The 22,669-nt window shown below is 48.8% G+C and overlaps 1 protein-coding gene across 1 annotated transcript in view; it reads right to left on the bottom strand.

Annotated features, from left to right (window-relative positions):
* LOC137561399 (C-type lectin domain family 2 member D3-like) overlaps positions 1-22,669 on the bottom strand; it is a 137,064-nt gene that overhangs the window by 68,239 nt on the left and 46,156 nt on the right. Inside the window, exons 4-5 of the mRNA XM_068272693.1 lie at positions 20,123-20,227; positions 16,824-16,958 (exon numbers count right to left, since the gene is read on the bottom strand). Of these exons, the coding sequence (XP_068128794.1) occupies positions 16,824-16,958; positions 20,123-20,227 (240 nt within the window). The remainder of the gene's footprint in view (positions 1-16,823; positions 16,959-20,122; positions 20,228-22,669) is intronic.

Genomic DNA, 22,669 nt, shown 5'->3' with positions numbered 1-22,669 from the left:
AAGTACGGGACTCCCGTAGGCCAGTGACATTTGAAGTGTTGGGTTCGCTAGTGGAGCTTTTGCCAGCGGTATGTTCATCGCACCAAGAAGTGTTATTGTTCAGAGCGGTGTTTACGCTAACATTTTTTGGGGCGTTTAGAATAAGTGAGGTGGTTAGCCCGGCAAAATGGAAGCATGGGGGTTTGTTGGCTGATATTGGTGGGGGAGGGTCTGAGGGTTCATATCAGAGAGTCCAAAACGGACCAGGCAGGGAAGGGTGTCACTGTTGTTTTATCGCCAATTCCGGGTTCAAAGATTTGCCCAGTTGCAGCGATTAGGGAATTCCTGGTAGAGCAGAGGCAGTCAGGGGTATCCTTCTTTTGCCACGGGGACGGATCTTCATTATCTCGCTACCAATTTGTGGCAGTTTTTAGGGCATGCTTGACTCGTTTGGGTTTTCAGGCGAAGCAATTTGCTTCCCACTCTTTTAGGATCGGGGCAGCCACGGAGGCCGCCAGGTGGGGTCTAGGTAGTGCTATGGTAAAGCGCATCGGCCGTTGGGAATCCAGTAGATTTTTGGGTTATGTTAGGCCGCATTTAGTGTAGTATTTAAGTTGTTAAGTTACATTGTTATGTGGACATATTACTGAGTTGTTTCCTCCTTTGCTCGCTTAACCCCTCACCCAACGCCCCCCCACCCCTCCTCACCCCCCCCCCTTCACTCCCACCGCCCCTCATCCTTCTTCCCTCCGCTTTATCTTTCTTGTGTCCTCAGATGGCTCCCCACCTCTACTGGTTTGGATTTTGGGACATTCCTATGTAGCTTGGGGTGCCAGGAGAGCGGACGTCAGGCCTGAAGGCCGTCAGTTGGGCTTTCCAAGAGGTAAAGTGTTGGTACGTTGGTTGGGGTTCCCGGGTATGCTGTGGTCAAGAGTTTTGATGGAGGTTCACAAATACTCCAGACTGGATCGGGCCCCGGACGTGCTGGTGGTGCATGTGGGCGGCAACGACCTGGCGGCCAGATCGGCTAGATCATTGAAGCAGGACATTAAGTTCGACGTCTTGAGAATCAGGAGGGAGTTTCCCGACACGTTTATAGTCTGGTCCGACATAGTGGCCAGAACATCATGGCGGCTGGCCAGATCGGTTGACAAAGTTAACAAAGCACGGTCAAAATTGAACAGGGCTATTGCTAAGTTTGTGACAAGGAATGGGGGGTTTGCGATTCGTCATAGGGAGCTGGAGGATAATGTGAGTTTGTACTTGAGAGCTGATGGAGTTCACTTAAACGCGGTAGGGATTGATATGTGGGCTTTGGGCTTGCAGGATGGCATCCAGAGGGCACTCAGGTTGGTGGAGGTATCACGGGCTTAAGGGGGTCAAGCACGCGATCTGTGGCGGGGTGAGGTCTCCGGAGGTCAGTTTCTTGTGTTTTTTGTGAGGGTTTTGCCGCGGGGCAAAACACCTAGTGTAAAAGAAAGCTCTGCTGTTGCAGAAGAGGTGGGGGACATTCAGCTGTCCCTGAGGCGGGAACACAGCTGGGGGCCGGACAGGCTGCTTGCCCAAAATAATTCCTTGGTTGGAAAATAGTAGGCCCCCGGTTGACTCACCTCAATTTATTTTGTGTTCTTTATAAGAATTGTTAATTTGGTTCTGTTAATAAAGAAGGGCTGCTTTGGCCTATTTTATCCAACTAGCTAAGCAGTCCAGTGTTTTAATCGTTTGTCTAAGGGAAAAATGTGACGGGAGGGGGATGTTTGAGTTATGGTCCTGGAGGCATATAAGCCTTGCCCATTATCAAGTGAAGGATGGACAGCGGGACGCAGGACGTAAGGGAGTCCCAGCATGATAGGGCAGGCTTGCCGGGACAGGATAGGGTTAAGTGTGTCGGGGGGGAGGGGCGGGGCAGCGCCCGGGGTTCTGGCACGTAGGAGAGAGCGCTGATTGGCCAGGGGCGGGGGGCGCAGAGGATCTTGGGTGCAAGACGGGGGGCGGAGCAGGCATTCGGGCAGACTGCGCGCGGAGATAGGAAGTCCCACCCTCCCTCCCAAAATTTGTTAGTTATTGGGTTAAGAGCTTAGTGTATGGGTATAGAGTAAGAATTAAGTAAGGAAGTTAGGTAAGAATTGTCATTGCAGCTTGGCGGGGTGAGGTCTCCGGAGGTCAGTTTCTTGTGTTTTTTGTGAGGGTTTTGCCGCGGGGCAAAACACCTAGTGTAAAAGAAAGCTCTGCTGTTGCAGAAGAGGTGGGGGGCATTCAGCTGTCCCTGAGCCAGGAACACGGCTGGGGGCCGGACAGGCTGCTTGCCCAAAATAATTCCTTGGTTGGAAAATAGTAGGCCTCCGGTTGACTCGCCTCAATTTATTTTGTGTTCTTTATAAGAATTGTTAATTTGGTTCTGTTAATAAAGAAAGGCTGCTTTGGCCTATTTTATCCAACTAGCTAAGCAGTCCAGTGTTTTAATCGTTTGTCTAAGGGAAAAATGTGACGGGAGGGGGATGTTTGAGTTATGGTCCTGGAGGCATATAAGCCTTGCCCATTATCAAGGTGGAGAGTCCTGGCCAGGGCCAGGCTACAATAAAACCAAGGGTGCAGGCCAAGCAGCCCCCTTTTGTGATCATGTGGATACAGCAAACTTCTCTTCGCTGGAAAAAAGGCTGGAGGTAAGTGCAAACGTTTTTCATTATATTCAGCCCCTTATCCCATCCATCCAGCGCTGCTCCAGGTTACGACAGTCCTCCCATCCCGAGCAGCCTCAGGCCGAGCCAGCCCTCCTGCCCCATCTATCCCGGAAAGCTTCAGGCTGAGCCAGCCATCACATCCCATCCATCCCGAGCAGCTTCAGGCCGAGCCAGCCCTCCTGCCCCATCCATCCCGGACAGCTTCAGGCTGAGCCAGCCATCCCATCCCATCCATCCCGAGCAGCTTCAGGCCGAGCCAGCCCTCCTGCCCCATCCATCCCGGACAGCTTCAGGCTGAGCCAGCCATCCCATCCCATCCAACCCGGGCAGCTTCAGGCTGAGCCAGCCATCCCATCCCATCCATCCCGAGCAGCTTCAGGCCGAGCCAGCCCTCCTGCCCCATCCATCCTGGACAGCTTCACGCTGAGCCAGCCATCCCATCCCATCCATCCCGAGCAGCTTCAGGCCGAGCCAGCCCTCCTGCCCCATCCATCCCGGACAGCTTCAGGCTGAGCCAGCCATCCCATCCATCCCGAGCAGCTTCAGGCCGAGCCAGCCCTCCTGCCCCATCCATCCCGGACAGCTTCAGGCTGAGCCAGCCATCACAAACCATCCATCCCGAGCAGCTTCAGGCCGAGCCAGCCCTCCTGCCCCATCCATCCCGGACAGCTTCAGGCTGAGCCAGCCATCCCATCCCATCCATCCCGGGCAGCTTCAGGCCGAGCCAGCCCTCCTGCCCCATCCATCCTGGACAGCTTCAGGCTGAGCCAGCCATCCCATCCCATCCATCCCGGGCAGCTTCAGGCTGAGCCAGCCATCCCATCCATCCCGAGCAGCTTCAGGCCGAGCCAGGCATCCCATCCATCCCGGGCAGTTTCAGGCTGAGCCAGCCATCCCATCCATCACGAGCAGCTTCAGGCCGAGCCAGCCCTCCTGCCCCATCCATCCCGGACAGCTTCAGGCCGAGCCAGCCATCCCATCCATCCCGGGCAGCTTCAGGCTGAGCTAGCCATCCCATCCATCACGAGCAGCTTCAGGCCGAGCCAGCCCTCCTGCCCCATCCATCCCGGACAGCTTCAGGCTGAGCCAGCCATCCCATCCATCATGAGCAGCTTCAGGCCGAGCCAGCCCTCCTGCCCCATCCATCCCGGACAGCTTCAGGCTGAGCCAGCCATCACAAACCATCCATCCCGAGCAGCTTCAGGCCGAGCCAGCCCTCCTGCCCCATCCATCCCGGACAGCTTCAGGCTGAGCCAGCCATCCCATCCCATCCATCCCAAGCAGCTTCAGGCCGAGCCAGCCCTCCTGCTCCATCCATCCTTGACAGCTTCAGGCTGAGCCATCCCATCCCATCCATCCCAAGCAGCTTCAGGCCAAGCCAGCCCTCCTGCCCCATCCATCCTGGACAGCTTCAGGCTGAGCCAGCCATCCCATCCATCACGAGCAGCTTCAGGCCGAGCCAGCCCCCCTGCCCCATCCATCCTGGACAGCTTCAGGCTGAGCCAGCCATCCCATCCATCACGAGCAGCTTCAGGCCGAGCCAGCCCCCCTGCCCCATCCATCCTGGACAGCTTAAGGCTGAGCCAGCCATCCCATCCATCACGAGCAGCTTCAGGCCAAGCCAGCCCTCCTGCCCCATCCATCCTGGACAGCTTCAGGCTGAGCCAGCCATCCCATCCCATCCATCCCGAGCAGCTTCAGGCCGAGCCAGCCCTCCTGCCCCATCCATCCCGGGCAGCCTCAGGCTGAGCCAGCCATCCCATCCATCCCGGGCAGCTTCAGGCTGAGCCAGCCATCCCATCCCATCCATCCCGGGCAGCTTCAGGCCGAGCCAGCCCTCCTGCCCCATCCATCCCGGACAGCTTCAGGCTGAGCCAGCCATCACATCCCATCCATCCCGAGCAGCTTCAGGCCGAGCCAGCCCTCCTGTCCCATCCATCCCGGACAGCTTCAGGCTGAGCCAGCCATCCCATCCCATCCCATCCATCCAGAACAGCTTCAGGCCGAGCCAGCCCTCCTGCCCCATCCATCCTAGACAGCTTCAGGCTGAGACAGCCATCCCATCCCATCCATCCCGGGCAGCTTCAGGCCGAGCCAGCCCTCCTGCCCCATCCATCCCGGACAGCTTCAGGCTGAGCCAGCCATCCCATCCATCCCGAGCAGCTTCAGGCCGAGCCAGCCCTCCTGCCCCATCCATCCCGGACAGCTTCAGGCTGAGCCAGCCATCCCATCCATCCCGAGCAGCTTCAGGCCGAGCCAGCCCTCCTGCCCCATCCATCCCGGACAGCTTCAGGCTGAGACAGCCATCCCATCCATCCCGAGCAGCTTCAGGCCGAGCCAGCCCTCCTGCCCCATCCATCCCGGGCAGCTTCAGGCTGAGCCAGCCATCCCATCCATCCCGAGCAGCTTCAGGCCGAGCCAGCCCTCCCACACCATCCATCCCGAGCAGCTTCAGGCTGAGCCAGCCATCCCATCCATCCCGAGCAGCTTCAGGCCGAGCCAGCCCTCCCACACCATCCATCCCGAGCAGTTTGCTCCAGGCCCCATTCCTCACACAGCAGCCCCAGCAGACTTTCCCTTCCATCCATCCAACCAACCGTCCCAGGGCGAATAGGCTCTGGCACCCCCTCCTTCCTCTTGCCAAAACCCCTCCAACCTCAGCCCCTCCAAAAAGGGATCCCCCCTGCCGGCCCTGCTGGGGAGGCCAAGTGCTCTCCCAGCTGGGCAAAGTGAGGATTGGGTCAGGTCACACATGCCCAGCTTACCTTCAGAGGGCATATCTGATCCATCCTCTTGCTGGTCCAGGAGGCCTCCGGCCCGGTCAGCCCCTCAGGGTCCACAGCTGGTCTGACCAGGAGATCGGCCTTGGCTCAAGCCCCAGCGGCCGCCCCGCAGCTCCATCCTCCCGCCAAGGACAGGATGCAGGCCCCAGGCTCCACGTTGCCTTGCGCCCGGCTTCCCCCGCCCCCTCCAGGTTCCCCCCTGGTGGCCGCAGACCATCAGCCGGCCACAACAACCAAAAGATGAGGAGGGCCGGGCCACAAGGTGGACCGGACAGTTGACCACCCGCCGCAATAACCCCCGACCGCCGCACGCCAGGCCGCCTCCTCTACAGCTCTCCCCTCCGAAGACCAGGCACCACCAAGATGGCGGCACCCGTCGGCTCCAGGAAAATGGCCGCCGGTCAGCCAGCCTCCCACAAGATGGCGGCGCCCATCGGCGCTGTCAAAATGGCGACCGCTGACCCGGACCCCCACGGTTTTCCTCCCTCCATTCACCTCTCGCTCTAGAAACACTGCGTCCCCCGCCAAAGTGGCCAACAGGTAGTCCTCACCGCAGCAAAGGTCCCACAAGAAAATGGCCACCTTAAAGGGTGAAAGGCAGAATAGGGGGCAGGAGCGGGGGACCAGGAGGGGATACATGGACTGGAGTTGAGGGACCCTAGGGGGGCAGGCAGGCACAGACCAGCCCAGGGTATAGGTCACAGGGCAGGGGGAAGCTGAAAGGGGCAAAGTAAGGGGGGCCACTAGACACCAGGGCAGGGGCCTCGGGGCCACAGAGATACCCAACGAGGCAGAGGGAGCCAGCGGGCACCAGGAAGCGGAGGGGGAGAGGGGCGTATGGCAGGCAGCAGGAGGAAAGCGACACAGAGGTGAGTTCGGCGGAAGACTGGGAGGGGGGCGAGGAGGAGGAAGAGCAAGAAGAGGAGCAGAACCAGTGCTGGGATCAGCAGGAGGAGGGTATGAGCATCTATACTCAGCAGGGGAGGCAAGGACGGAATGCCGGGCCACAGGCAGCGGCAACGGACGGCAGACGCAGGTCGCCCGACCGCAGTACAACTGGGCGGAAGAAGTTCCTTCTTTGTTGTTGCCTCAACAGGTCACCCACTGTAGCTCCGGGGAGCAGAAAGCTCAGGAGCCGCAAGGAAGGGGTCGGACCAACGGCGGCAGGGACCGAAGTCCGGGCAGGTGAGACAAACGGTGCTATTGCTAATCAAGTGCCTTCTAAAGTCTGATCCCTGCCATAGTCATGTGTCTACGTCTGTATTGGGTAGAGTATGTATTGTTGTGTATGAGGAGGATGTTCTCATATGCAGGATTGTCAATACTTTTCTACAAATTTTACTGTTAGAAGTTTTGAATCAGGATGATACCGTTTGTTGGCTAACCTACAGGTAAATAAAAAGTAAGCCTTTGGAAAATACCCCTTCTTCAGACATCCATCCTGTATATACAATTTTTACAAATACACATTTAGTTATGCTCTCCCTGAATCTAAAACTTTGGAGGGCAGCAAGGGGTGCTAGTTCTACTGCTGCAGTTCCCATTTTAAACGTCCCAGATCACCCGTAAACAACAATGTCCTGCTAGTTTCTGCAGGAAATAGGTTGTAACTGAGCTTACGCAATTTGATTCTCTGCAAATGCATGTTGACATAATACTGCAGACAGGGCCGGATTTGTACTTTTTACCGCCCAAGGCCAATGTCACCAGCCACCCCCTTTCAGTATAGGTAGCGAGATGACCCTTCCCTCTAGTATAGGTAGCCAGATGACCCCCCCCTCCAGAATAGGTAGCCAGATGACCCCACCCCTCTTTCCCTTTAGTATAGGTAGCCTGATGACCCCTTCTCTTCCCCCTCCAGTATAGATAGCCAGATTACTCCCTTAATCCCTTCCTTTCCCACTCCCCCCTTTCAGTACAGCTTGCCTCCACACCGTAGCAGCCATCCGTGTCACTCACTTCTCTGCTCGTCTCCATTGCAGAAGCTTCCTCTTCCCCTCCATCTCCAATGCTGCCAAAGTCAGAAGCCGCCCCTGCCACAATGCCAACGTGCACAGAGAACATGGCAGCCGCTGCACAGATAGCTGGCAGCAGAGTACTCGAGGTCAGGCACTTGCCTGATCTCCCTGCATTGCAGCATTTACAATCTTGCAAATGCTGCACCAGTTTAGTCTGCTGCTTTGGTGCCCTTGCTGCTGTGGTGCCCTAGGCCATGGCCTAGGTGGCCTAGGCCTAAATCCGGCCCTGACTGCAGACCCAGTACACTGAGGAGTAGACTGCACGGGAGGTAAGTGACTTGGGTTGGTTATTTTGACTTTTGATTTTCAGTTCAGGTTTTCTTTAACAGAGCAGAGAGCTAGAACCTTTTTTTCTTCAGGGCCAATGTTAAGCATTTAGCACAGTGATATACACATTAAATCCAACAGGGGGGAGGTGGTTCCTAAATGCCTCATCTAGTAATATTTATTTATGGTACTTGTAAAGCGCCAACATACGATACTAGTTGCATTATACGTATGGCGTAGGTTACATTATACGCTTCTACGCATTGGAGCACATAGCTGGAAATAATCCAACCCGATAAACTATATCATGTCATAATGATTGGGATCACATTGCCAAGCAATGTTATTATCTCCAACATCCTTTACAAATAAAGCACAAATAGGCAGAGGCCTTATTACTACCCCTTGTTGCCACCTGAAAAGACGCAGACAATAATCACTATAGAGTCAGAGAAAGGGAATTAACAACATGGAGTTGTTTTACTTTAGTGTGGCAAGCCGCCCTTGGCCTGAGTTGGGGCACTGGTAACTCCGAGTCGTGGAGTGACCCCCTTTGGGTTCCTCACCGAGGGTACATAATTTGATCCCACGTCATGACCAGAGTGCATTGCTTCATATTACACTCAGTAAAAAGTTATTTAAAGTACTAACAAGAGGTACTAAGTTTATTTCATGGAGTTTTCATACCAAATTGGTTTGACAAACAAAAGCCCGGTAGCCAGTTCTGAAGGATAAGGGAATGGAAGATCACTGCTGATGATAAAGAAGCGTTCATAGTAGGGCTTGGTTATCAGAGCTTATAGCAAACACCCACCTTTGTGCATAAGGAATATGGGGCACCATAGAATTGGGTGCACCCCCCTCCCCCCTTTTCCCCGGTATATAAAGCTATATTGCACAATACCTAGGGGAGCCTAGGACAGCCGGTTAGTCTGCTTCTGCATTTAGCAAGGGATTTAGCCGGAAGAAGCAATAAGGCAAATTAGAGTCATGTAGACATCTTTGCACTACATTGCATGCAGAATGATGCCTGGCTTTATACAGCCTTTTGGCAAGGAGCGGGTGTAACGATTGTGGAATTCTCTCCGTGATCAGCGCACAAGATGTGCGCTGACACTGCGGAAATCCTCCACAAGCGTAGAATTTGAGGGAACCCAGCACAAGGTGCAATGCACCTGTAGAGGGAAATTCCTGTCGGCAGATGGAGCTGTGGAGTGCAGAGGAACAGATCCTCTGCCCTACCACAGACGCCAGACAGGAATTGTACGAAGGGAAGAAACGCAATCACAAGAGAAGCGATTGAGAATGAGCACAGAGACAGATTGTATGTGTATGTACCAAACTAGTCGCCAACCTGCAACGGTGCACACACAACAGCAGATATGAAATAGGAACGCGATCGCGAGAAGTGCGATCGCCAGACGTGACACAAGGCTACAGCAAGGCAGAGCACGAGAGTAGCAAAGGCACAGCAAATCATACAATGAGAATGACAAGGAAAACAACAAACGCTAGCTAAACGCGAACACCGCACTCATTCGCAACAGTGCATGCGTAAGCACAACAGGGACAAGCACGCCTAACTAACCACCGACAGACAAACATAAAACAGAGGACTCGAGCGCTTGCTTAACGGTTACCTCACCGAGCCTCCAGCAAGCGTTCGTAGCAGACAAGACAGATACACGAAAACGGGATTACGTGAGAGATACGATCCACTGCTCTTTCCGCCAGAGCGAGTGTGATCCAAGTAAGCAACAGAGCGAGCTGGACCCACTGCTTTTACCGCCAGAGCGAGTGCGATCCAAGTAAGCAACAACAGAACAGAAGGGCCTACCAGTAACAACCGCTGCTCTGGTTAGCACCCCACAGACAGACAGAACAGGCAATACAAATAATGCAATCCTAACTGCTCTAGCAAGGATGCCTAGTGCAGTCCCTGAGAATTACTCTAAGCTAATCTTCAACAAGAAGCAAGGCTGACACTCCAGGAGTGTTCCACAGGATGAATCCTTATGACCAGCCAAGGTCTGTGATATCACATGGTATATATAGAGCAAGCCTACAAAGGATGTGGCTAGGCAATTTGCAGGACAAACGTATGCAAATTCCGCAGCAGCAGCAAGCTGAAAAACTGACAAAAGGTCTCTCTTCCAGAGACCTGCAGAATGCAGACCTGAACAGCAGCAGATCATTACAGCGGGGTGACGGACAAGTCTTGGTAAGCATTTTTCTTAGACAAAAAAGTTGCAGACTTGCATGACTGCGTGGACACACATTGTCATGGGGCCCCCGGGGCTCACCTTAGTCAGATGTGTCAAAAATTCTACAGACGGTCCCGGCTATGGTATAAACTTTTATACTCAGAGCATGCGACCTGTTTTCCGGCCTAGTGATAATTTGGTCAGAGATGATCCCGAGGCCGCGCTGGCGTCAAAAAATCTCATACACGAGGTTAAATAGTGAGAGAGGCTCTCGAGGCAGCGCTCTGCGTTTGGGCGGGCATTCGTCCTTGAAGGGGCAAGGATGAATGCTGTGGCGGGTCCTTGCCGTAGCTTTGGACATCGAGAAGTATTTCCCACCGAGCTGGCATAACCAATTAATGCGCCGATTGAGGATCCCATAATGAAATATACATGATAATGGATAATGGCAATAATGGATAATGCAATAATAGAGTGAGGATTGGTGGTATAATGTGATAATGTATGCCGAAGGCTGGTGGCCGGCATGCAAAGGCATTGTCAAGGGACCAGCAGAGCGCTCAAGCGCCCCGCCATCTGTTTAATGGAGATATGTGTTTACTGTAATATGTTTTCTCTTTTTTATTTCAGTGTTTTTATAGCTCATCTAATGTATAATGTCGATACTGTAATAAAGCTGTGGCCTTATAACTCCAATTGGGTGTCATAGCTTCTGTTACAGTAATTAGTAAGGTCAGCTCAATTAGGGCCCTACCCTGGTCATGACTCCACCCATCACATTCTTTCTAGAACTGTCCAATAAGCAATGCTGGAGATCTGGTTACTTCCAGGGGAAGAGCTGGAGATCTGACCAGACGCAGCATTTGTGAATATTGCAGTCTTCTACAGCTGAGGTCACTTAAAGGACAACATACATTTAAGAAATGATAAATCCAGTTCCTACACCCAATGCCATGTTACATGTGCATAACACTAAACTTCAAGAGACTGGCAAAGAGAGACACGTTAAAACTCCTGTTCAGCTACGCCCTAAATGCATTTGCAGTGTGCACAATGGGCGTGGTGATGAGAGGCTGTGGGTTTTTATAAGCAGGATCTGCATAGTCTCTGGACCATGCATAGAATTCCCAATAATGAGGTAAGTATCTATTTTCGTTTTAATTATTTTTTTCACCTTTACTTTCTCACAGGTTTGCTGTAAGCAGATATATCCTGCACACAACAATAATGCAGCATTGTTCCCCCAAAACATATTACTCAGCAGCTTGTGCATCAAAATCTATATATATAAAATCGGATGTATGTGTGTATGTATGTATGCATGTATGTGTCGCGATCACTCGAAAACTGCTCGACCGATTTGAACGAAACTTGGTATGCAGATCCCTTACTACCTGGGATGATATGCTATGGGGGTCTCGCGGCCCCCCTGCACACCTGGGCGGAGCTACAAACAGCAAATCAGATTTCACCCATTCAAGTCAATGGGAAAAATCTAAAAGGCTGCCATTCTCACAGTAATCAAGCCAGAGTCCCCACACTTGGCACAGTTGGTCACTTGGTGACTGAGGTGACAAATCCAGGAAAAGTGGGCAGAGAATAAAAGATCCTATCAAATTTCAGCCTAATAAATTTCAATGGGAAAATGTTAATTGCTGCCATTCTTAGACTATTAATCGCAGGAGTCTCAAAATTTGCACATTTGGTCACTGGGTGACTGGGATTAATATTCAGGAAAGTGGGTGGAGCCTACAACAGCCAATCAAAATTCACCTATTGATTTTCAAGGGGAATATTTAAACTGCTGCTATTCTTACATTGTTTATGGCAGAGGCTTCAAACTTGCTACAGTCGGTCATTGGGTGACTGGGATTAAAATTCACTAAAGGGGCGGGGCCACACACTGCCAATCAGATTTCCTTGGTGGATAAACTGCTTCCATTCACACATTTTTTGATGCCAGGAACCCAAAAGCTCACAAACTTGGTCATTGAGTGACTGTGTGTCAAGGTTACAAAAAGTGGACGGAGTCAAAAACAAATTTCAGAGGGAAAATATAAACTGCAGCCATTCTTACACTCTTAATGGCAGGTTCTCAAACTTTGCCCAGATGATCACTTGGTGAATGGAATTAATAATGTGAATAATACTCTCCGGCGCTGGAAAATCACCTGAACAATAAGCTGTGTGTACTGTGGAGGGGATCCCCCAACCCTCAAAGTTTCACAGGTTACAATTTTATAATACACTGACACGCGCTAAATAGTACCACTGATTTATTAAAAGATAAAAACACAAATATGAAATACGTATTTCAATCACTGCTCATTTGTTCACACACTTCCACTCCACATCCATACTCCAGAGAGGCCTCTCCGTTTTCTTAAACTACCCAAATCCACTACTCTACTATAAAATGGATACTATTCCACCCCGTTTCAGTCTCCTTATTATAAAACCCACTTTCCTTATTCATAAAATGAAAAAAATATTGTTTCAATCTCTGCCGCTATTTAAGAGAACTTTCTTTGATCAATCCTTGTTGTAGACAGTGGGGTCAAACTCACGGTTTCCTTTATTGCTCGATACACCGCTCGTTTTCAAAAGTCCTAGCTGGTTCCTTGCCCTCTATTTTCCGGCTACCAAACCGTTCATTAGTTGTGGATCCTCTCCGTCTGCCCGCCGCTTGCTAGACTGACGTTCTTCCACAGCCTACGTCACTTCCGTATACAAGTCTCAGAAGTCCGCCTGCTGTGCTTCTCGTCCTCCAGCCTCTCGCGTGCACTGCTGTTAGGTGACGTCACCTCTCACAGGTTACTGGAACTTTGCTTGGCGGCTGTTGCGCACTAACAGTACGCTGCTTCCAGAGCCTCTGCAGATCCTTTGTGGGCATAAAATTCAAGAAACTTGAATCCTCCTGAAGAAGGCCGACGACTTATCGGCAGAAACGCGTAGAGGTGCTAATTCAAGCTTAATTTTATGCCCACAAAGGATCTGCAGAGGCTCTGGAAGCAGCGTACTGCTAGCGCGCAACAGCCGCCAAGCAAAGTTCCAGTAACCTGTGAGAGGTGACGTCACCTAACAGCAGTGCACGCGAGAGGCTGGAGGAGGAGAAGCACAGCGGGCGGACTTCTGAGACTTGTATACGGAAGTGACGTAGGCTGTGGAAGAACGTCAGTCTAGCAAGCGGCGGGCAGACGGAGAGGATCCGCAACTAATGAACGGTTTGGTAGCCGGAAAATAGAGGGCAAGGAACCAGCTAGGACTTTTGAAAACGAGCGGTGTATCGAGCAATAAAGGAAACCGTGAGTTTGACCCCACTGTCTACAACAAGGATTGATCAAAGAAAGTTCTCTTAAATAGCGGCAGAGATTGAAACAATATTTTTTTCATTTTATGAATAAGGAAACTGGGTTTTATAATAAGGAGACTGAAACGGGGTGGAATAGTATCCATTTTATAGTAGAGTAGTGGATTTGGGTAGTTTAAGAAAACGGAGAGGCCTCTCTGGAGTATGGATGTGGAGTGGAAGTGTGTGAACAAATGAGCAGTGATTGAAATACGTATTCCATATTTGTGTTTTTATCTTTTAATAAATCAGTGGTACTATTTAGCGCGTGTCAGTGTATTATAAGAATGGAATTAATATTCAAGAAAGTGAGTAGAGCCTACAACAGCCAATCAAAATGCACTTATTGATTTCAAGGGGAATATTTACATTGCTGCCTTTCCTATACTCTTAATGGCAGAAGCCTCAAACCTGGTACAGTCGGTCATTGAGTGACTGGGGTTCAAATTCTGGAAAGGGGGCGGGGCCACAAACAGCCAATCAGATTTTTTAATTTCTATGGGAATATACAAATTATTGATACCAATGACCCCAAAGCTTATAAACTTGGTCATTGACATGTCAAGGTCATAAAAAGTGGGCGGAGCCAATAACTAAACTTTTTACATGGGAAAACATCAACTGCAGCCATTTTTACACTGCTAGTGGCAGGGTTCTCAAACTTCACACAGTTGGTCACTGAGTGACTGGGATTAATATTCAGGAAAGTGGTTGGAGCTTACACCGACCAATCAAAACTCACCTATTGATTTTCAAGGGGAATATTTGCCATTCTTACACTGTTAATGGCAAATCCGGTACAGTCAGTCATTAGGTGACTGGGGTTCAAATTTTAAAAAGGGGGCGGGGCCACAAACACTCAGATCTGTTTAATTTCAATGGTAAAATGTAAAGTATTGATGCCAAGGACCCCAAAGCTCAAAAACTTGGTCATTGAGTAGTGACTGTGTGTCAAGGTTATAAAAAGTGGGTGGATTCAAAACAGATTTCCATGGGAAAATGTAAACTGCAGCTCTTCCTCACTGTTAATGGTAGGGTTCTCAAACTTTGCACAGTTGGTTACTGGGTGACTGGGATTAATATACAGAAAAGTGGGTGGAGCCTAAAAAAGCCAATCAGAATTCATCTGTTGATTTTCAAGGGGAATATTAAAATTGCTGCCATTCTTCCACTGTTAATGGCAAAAGCCTCAAACTTGGTACAGTTGGTCATTGGGTCACTGGGGTTCAAATTCAGAAAAGGGGGCAGAGCCACAAACAGCCAATCAGATTTGTTTCATCTCACTGGGAAAATACACATTTTTGATGCCAAGGAGCCCAAAGCTCACAAACTCATTGAGTGACTGTGTGTCAAGGTTACAAAAAGTGGGTGGAGCCAAAAACACATTTCACTGGTAAAATATAAACTGCAGCCATTCCTACACTATCAGGGTTCTCAAACTTTGCCCAGATGGTCAATGAGTGACTGAGATTAATATTCAGGGAAGTGGGTGGAGCCTTTAATAGCCAATGAAAATTCACCTGTTGATTTTCAAGGGGAATATTTAAATTGCTGCCATTTTTACACTGTTAATAGCAGATGCCTTAAACCTGGTACAGTTGGTTATTGGGTGACTGGGGTTCAAATCCTGGAGAGGGGCGAGCCAAAAACAGCCAGTCATATTTGTTTAATTTCTATGGGAATATACAAATTATTGATGCTAAAGACCCCAACGTTCCAAAACTTGGACATTGGGTGTTTGTGTGTTAGGGTTAGAAAAAGTGGGCAGAGCCAACAGTAGCCAAATACATACCCGGGCTAGTTATTATTATTATTATTATTATTAATTTACATAGCGTTAGCAGCATTTCTGAAAAGGATTGTTTAAACAATCATTCAAATTTCAATGAACTTTTGCAGAGGTCTGGAGAATCAGTTGCGGCGTGATCTGCGGCGTGGCATGTGCCTCTCCACTCTGGGGCTGTCCTTAGACACACACCATTCTCTCTCTCACCTAACGTGTACTGTTTCTTCTTTCTTTCTTTCTTTCTTTCTTTCTTTCTTTCTTTCTTTCTTTCTTTCTTTCTTTCTTTCTTTCTTTCTTTCCCTTCCCTCATACCCTCACTTTCACACTCTTGGTACTCCCTCCTCACTTCCTGCCCCCTTAGGGATCTTTTTCCTGTTCTGCTCAAATATTTATCCCTCTCCATATAGCTGGTACTTAAGCTAATATAACTAATATTTATGTGAGAACCCCTGCATATTACATTTCCTGCTTATGGGCATCATACTTTTAAAGTATTTTTGCCTTAGATTGCTTGGTGCCCGAGCTGTGCCGGACACGGGGCAGCTGAAGTTGCTATGGTAACCATCACTGTGTACGATACAAGCGCTTACTTTAACAGCTCCATACACAGCAGGAACACCATGCACAGCCATTGATCAGCGTGAGGTGACGCCATCCATGACGCTCACACGCGACCTCTTTGCAAATGGCTGTGCGTGTCACCAGTCTTATTCGAGGTATGGGCAGCACAGTTTAGATTTCCCGGAAGGGGCGGGTCTTTATGCGGCGGTACGGAAGTGCGTCATCACACACTTCAAAATACCCCGCCGCCTATCTAGCAATTGATGCACGCTTACCTCAGAAGAAGCTTGGCGCAAGTCAATGCGAAACGGTCGTTAGGCGGTGCACCCTTCAGCACCCACATCTGCTACCTCCCATCTACACCCAGGCATCCTTAAAGACACCAATGGTATGATACATGTTTGTGATGTTTATCAAGTCGTCATATCTCTGCCATGTTCACATCTACATGCCACTTTTGTGTCAATTTTGCTGCACAATAAACTATAGTGCCAGACTTTTTTTCTTTTGCTTGCTGTTTATGCAGCGTGATCTAACACTGCTTTTAGCTGAACATCGTTTAAAGAGACACTGAAGCAGGAACAAACAAAATATTATATAATGATTTGTATGTGTAGTACAGCTAAGAAATAGAACATTAGGAGCAGAGACATAAGTCTAATATTGTTTCCAGTACAGGAAGAGTTAAGAAACTCCAGTTGTTATCTCTGAAAAAAGCCATTGAGCTCCACACTTTCAAAGTTGCAGAGAGCTCTGTCTTCTGAAGCTTATTATCTCAAGTGTCTGTCACTGTACTTTGTTTTTTCATCAGCTGAGGACAGGTCAATAGTTCACTGGCCTGCTCTGTAAAATCATTTCAAATGCTGAGTAGTGTGTAAACTGCAAATATTAGAGAATGATGCAATGTTATGAAAAACACTATATAACTGGAAATAAAAATATGAGAATTGTTTTTTTTTTTTTTTGCTACTAATGTCCTAGTAATTTACTGTACTACACAACCAATTCACTATATATTTTTTTTTTTCGCTTCAGTGTCTCTTTAACAAATTGTTGTTAAACAATGTTATGCAATATTGCGAAAATGATTGTTCATTGCAAAAAAATAGCAGAAAATATTGTGCCGTGGATATGGATCTCTATTGTCATTAAATGGGAGCCAGCTGTAGCTCTACCAGGCTGGGATTATAGTTACCTGGAGGCAGGAAGTTTCTCAGCTGCTGCTTGATTCGTCCATTCCCTGCTGCCGATCTCTGGACTCTCTTCACATCTTCATATGTGACCGGAGAGTCCGGAAGGACCGATGAGACCCGAGGTACCGATATGTGTTCTGTAAGACAGAGGCCTGATATAACACTGCATAGAAAAATGGTTTCTGAGGACTGATATAACATGGGACACTGAGGCATCTAGCCTATGCTACACTCATAGTACAGTGCAGCCAGGTGCCTCACCGAGAGTACCGTATGTGTCATGGCTTACACACCTCATCCTGCCCTCATGTCTGTTATCCTCTGATGAAGGTACAAGGAACCATAATACTTCTACACCACTGGTGTCCAACTCCAGGCCTGGAGGGGCATGGCCATGCCAGTGTTAAAGGGAACCTAAAGTGAGGCTTTCACATGTATTTCCTTTTATCTACGCCCTGTTTTTATGGCTACCTGGCTGGCAGGGCGTAGATTTCAATCCACCGACGCTGCGTGTTCTCGCCGCTTTTGTCGCTCCCAACGATCTCGCCACTGTCTCCCTGCCGCAGCTCACCTGCTCTGCCACGTCTATAACAGCAGAGCCCTGTGAGCGGGTCAGGAGAAGATTTCCTTGGCTCCTGACCCTTACATTGAAGGGCAGGGTAAGGAGTGCCTTTGAAAGGCAATCAAACTTTGGCTCTTAACACAGTGAGGCACTTGATTTGGCCTGAGGAAGTGGGCAGGGACCCACAAAACGCGTTGCCAGTGCTATTAAAGTTTTTTTTATATGTATTTGTCTCCATTGAGGTAAGCCACCTCAAACTTTATTTATTTTATTGTTTTAATTTTTATTCTGTTGTGCATCTGATCTGCATGCATGTTTAGGGGCTATGGCTAAACGTATTAGCGGCAGAGGATCAGCAGGACAGCCAGTCCTGGTTTAAAATATAAAATAAAGAAACTGGGAGCCCAATATAGTGTAGTATGTTAGAAGCAACTGAAAATAATGAACAGTGAGATGTGAATACTCACAAACATGAGTTACCACCCAGGGACGGATCTGGGGGGGGGGCAGCGGGTTTCTTGCCCCAGGCGCAGTTTGTTGAATTCTTAAAAAGGCAGCACAATTTGGATGGGGAATGGCAGTTTAGGCGCCAAAACCTGACCTTTAGGTGCCAAAACCTGACATTTAGGCGCCAAAACCTGACCTTGCCCCAGGCGCAACTTGGTCTAGATCCGTCCCTGTTACCACCTAGGCAACCACTGCATAGGCAGGTGGGGAGATTAGACCTGTCCCCAGGATTAAGAAGTCGCTCTCTGTAGATTGGAAAGGATGGGTTAGATCACCCCTCCACCAGGGGTGGACACGGTATCGTAATAAAAGAACAGAGGCACCAGCAGGATAAAAATTAATTAAACTTTAAAATTTGCTGGGAGGAAGCGGTGGACTTACCGTTGGAAAGCAGACACGAAGACTGTATTAGTATAAACACATTTATTTAAAGGTACCCCAAGGATGCAATGCGTTTCGCAGGCACAGCCTGCTTCATCAAGCAATAAAGTGGGGACAAACAGAAATTCGGCAACAGCATGTTTAGCGCCTCTGTAGAATTTAAAATATGGCAGCCTCCATATGCCTTTCACTTTAGGTTCCCTTTAAAGAAAACTTGGAAGGAAAAAAAGTGCCTCTGGGGAGTACTTACCTCAGGAGGGGGAAGCCTCCGGATCCTAATAAGGCTTTCCCGTCTGGTGGAAATAACCAAGCTCGATCAGGTCCACTCTGCTGTGCAGGCAACTCACGCTGGATCTTGGAGGTTGCGGAGGACGGGGGCAGCCTCATTAGCATACAGAGACTTCCCCCTCCTGAGGTAATGACCCCCACGGGCACTTTTTTTCCTTACAGGATTTTTTAAGGATGGATGGAGAAATGTGTTCTACTTGATGAACTGTACCTTTCCTGATTCAGACCCATCAATTTATTTGAACTGAGCCAAAATTGTGTGAGGACCTCGGCCCCTGAGGATTGGAGATCAGTATCCCTGGTCTGTACTGATCAGCCCAAACATAACAATCATCTGCCAAAACGTGCCCATACACTTGTCAATTTTCCTGAACTTGAAACCAATCAAAATTATAAATCACTGCAGATGGGAGATCTCACCCAAAACGCATCAAGTGCGTGGAAGTCGTAGCATTAGAGTTACTGCTGATCAATAGACCTCCCCCCCCCCAAGTGTCTCTCATCTAAAACAGTCTCTCTCTAAGGAGCTTGCAGAGGGTTGGCAGTAGAGAGCACACTCACCTGTTCCCCTGCGTGCTCCTTCCTATGTCCTGTCTCCATCACCATTGGCCACCTGTTTCCCCCAGCAGCATATCTGTTACATGACCAGTGCCATGGCAATGGACACAGAAGGAGCATACCAGTGGACAGGTAAGTGTGCTCTGCTGCCAATCCTACTGAAGGTACCCTGGGGCAGCACTAGATGGGGGAGACCTGGGGGGGGGGGCGCTGCATAGCATTGGAGGCAGTTCCAAAGATTTTAATAGTTTTCAAGCTGAATTCTATTAAAAATCTGTTTGCAGTGTGAGGCAGTAATAGGTCCTATTCTAATCAGATTTCGATCAGAGAGGATCTATCTGTAGGTAAAGTCGGGTAACCATCTGGTATTTGGCACCAACACACTAGCAGAAGATCCTTTAAGTCCGGCAAGTCATGAAGTGTGACCTCCATGGAGAGAAGACGTTTCTTCAGCACACCCCACAGATACTCGATTGGATTGAGATCTGGGGGATTTGAAGAACAAAGAAATTGTGATCCATCAGATCAGACCAACTTATGCCATTGCCATTCCTTCTGCCAGCAAATTCAGCCTAAATTTCCACTTCTAAGGATCCTCCTCTCATATTAGTTATAAAAGACAGGGGAATGCACACAGCTGCACTGCGCTGAAGTTACTGGGAGGATTGCGGATGAACAAGGAGGCAGCGGAGAAAGGCGGGGGATCGATAAGAGCTGGAGGAAGCCCCAGGTAAGTATACATTTTTGCTTTTCTACCATCTCAGATACACTTTAAGTATTGCTTTCTGAACCTGAGGTTCTTAACAGAAGGTATAATTTATTTTGCATTGCCTAATTAGGGCCCTCTTGTGGTGTCTTTGTAAATTGCAATGATATCAGTATTGGCTGTAATGTTATATCTGACTATGAGCTTTGTAACATACTGTAGAGGGTGATGATTAGATTCCACTTTGCACTTTGACACTTGAGTGTCTGGCTCTTGTCATTGTTAGGCTGTGACTGTACCTTGCTTGGCAGGTCTTGTTCCGCCGTTCTGCGCCATACTCTTGGATTTTTCCACTTCGGAGTACACTGTGAGGACCTGAATCTTGTCTTCCTCCTGTGCGGAGACTGAGACAACACAGCAAACAGTCACTCCTTGCAGGAGACACACAACATACCATCACATCCTTACAGTGAGCTCCTCGTCAGGCACACATGCATCTGTAGTAGTAGATCTGTGAAGATACAAAGCTGCACACCTTGTCTTTATCTGTGTAGACATTACTTGGTCAGCAAATGCCAAATACAACAGACATACAACATTTATATTGCGCTTTTCTCCTGGTGGACTCAAAGCGCCAGAGCTGCAGCCACTAGCTCTATAGGCAGTAGCAGTGTTAGGGAGTGTTGCCCAAGGTCTCCTCACTGAATAGGTGCTTGCTTACTGAACAGGCAGAGCTGAGATTCGAACTTCTTGTACAAAGGACAGTAAGGGCTATATGCTGCAATGTTCTACACGAGTTCGGTCTGTGCTGAAGATCAACTCAGCTCCCCTGGTAATGTTATTACAAATATGAAGCTGGGAATTTTACATGCAGAAGCCTTTTCATAAAAAAAAGGTAACCTCAGAACTGTATGCTTACTAAGCTATTAGATGGTATGTTTAGATTTGTACCCAGAGAAGCTCTTCACAGCTTCCAGCCCAGCTCTTCTTATCATGTTTATTGATGCATGTCTACTCTCCACATGTCTATCATAAGAGGTCTCATACAGTACATGTCAGCTGCATACACAGCAATACGTTTCAAGGTCAGCTGCTCCCACTTAACAGCCTTGTTTTTGGTGTATATGCAGAGCTTCTGTTTGGGTTCAAGGTGCATTTGTAGTTCTTGGGGGGGGGCTCAGCGCACCTCTGATTGTAGGCCATTCGGAGGCGGCCTGGTGATGCGCTGATCCACCTTTTGCGCAATTTTCAATTTTTCAATTTTACTTGGTAGCGCACCCAGGCTATGCATATGCATAGGTTAGGATTTAGTTAGTGTTAGGTCCCCTCCCATGGAGGATTGACTTCTTCGCAGTGGGAGGGACGAGTACTTAAAAGGTTGCATGCAAGGTGTTACAGGAAACCAACATCCTCCAGTGGTAGACAGGTCATGTGTATGCTCGGTGTGTATTATATCCCACAAGTGGGGCTTGCACTCTTTTGCAGGTAGGCACTTGTCTGTTTTTAAGTAGCGCTGCTCATTTCCTTGCCATGTAGAAATGGAGTATGCTCAAGCCGGAGTCACCTGCGTGGCAATTACCGACAGGGCAAATGAGGAACCCATGGCTGTCCTCATTCATGATGAGAGATGAGCTCAGAGTCACACCCCAAAGAAAAGGGGAAAACCTTAAACCAAATCCTCCACCGATGGTTGGTGACAAGCAATACTGAGTTGAAGGAGACACATATGATGATAAAATCATTAAAAAAAATAAAAAGGAGCATAGGTGACAGACAGATTAAGCAGGGGTGCAGAGGGAGGGTGCCCTGGTGCCCAGAACCTTCCTCTAGCAGTACCAGACTTCTCTCTAGAGGCAGACAAATGCAGTCTCTCTCCCAGGGATGCTATGAGGAAGGGTAGAAGAAAGGTACTGCCTGAGTGCCTAGCTTGTAACGGATAGATAGATAGATAGATAGATAGATAGATAGATAGATAGATAGATAGATAGATAGATGGTCTAGCGCTCAATAGAGTTGGTCCGAACCTCCGATTTTAGGTTCGCGAACCGGGTTCACGAACTTCCGCGGAAGGTTCGGTTCGCGTTAAAGTTCGCGAACCGCAATAGACTTCAATGGGGATGCGAACTTTGAAAAAAAAAAAATTATGCTGGCCACAAAAGTGATGGAAAAGATGTTTCAAGGGGTCTAACACCTGGAGGGGGGCATGGCGGAGTGGGATACACGCCAAAAGTCCCCGGGAAAAATCTGGATTTGACGCAAAGCAGCGTTTTAAAGAGAATCTGTATTGTTAAAATCGCACAAAAGTAAACATACCAGTGCGTTAGGGGACATCACCTATTACCCTCTGTCACAATTTTGCCGCTTCTCGCCGCATTAAAAGTGGTTAAAAACAGTTTTAAAAAGTTTGTTTATAAACAAACAAAATGGCCACCAAAACAGGAAGTAGGTTGATGTACAGTATGTCCACACATAGAAAATACATTCATACACAAGCAGGCTGTATACACCCTTCCTTTTCAATCTCAAGAGATCATTTGTGTGTTTCTTTCCCCCTGCAGCTATCTTCCACTGAAGTGTCAGGCTGTTTCTTCCTGCAGAGTGCAGACAGCTCTGCCTGTATGTAATTCCTCAGTATGTGAAAGCCCAGCCAGCTCAGAGGAGGATTTATCCAGCTTGAAAAGATAAGAGAGAAGCTGCCCTAATCTTAATAATACACAGGCAGTGTGCAGAGAGGGGCCTGGAGGGGGGAGATTCATCACAGAACCACAACACTGAAGAACTTGGCAGCCTTCCAGACACAGGCTGACAAGTCTGACAAGAGAGAGATAAGTTGATTTATTACAGAG

The sequence above is a fragment of the Hyperolius riggenbachi genome, chromosome 1 (genome assembly GCF_040937935.1).
Source record: "Hyperolius riggenbachi isolate aHypRig1 chromosome 1, aHypRig1.pri, whole genome shotgun sequence".
Lineage (NCBI taxonomy): Eukaryota > Metazoa > Chordata > Amphibia > Anura > Hyperoliidae > Hyperolius > Hyperolius riggenbachi.
This window is presented reverse-complemented; position numbering and strand designations above follow the sequence as displayed.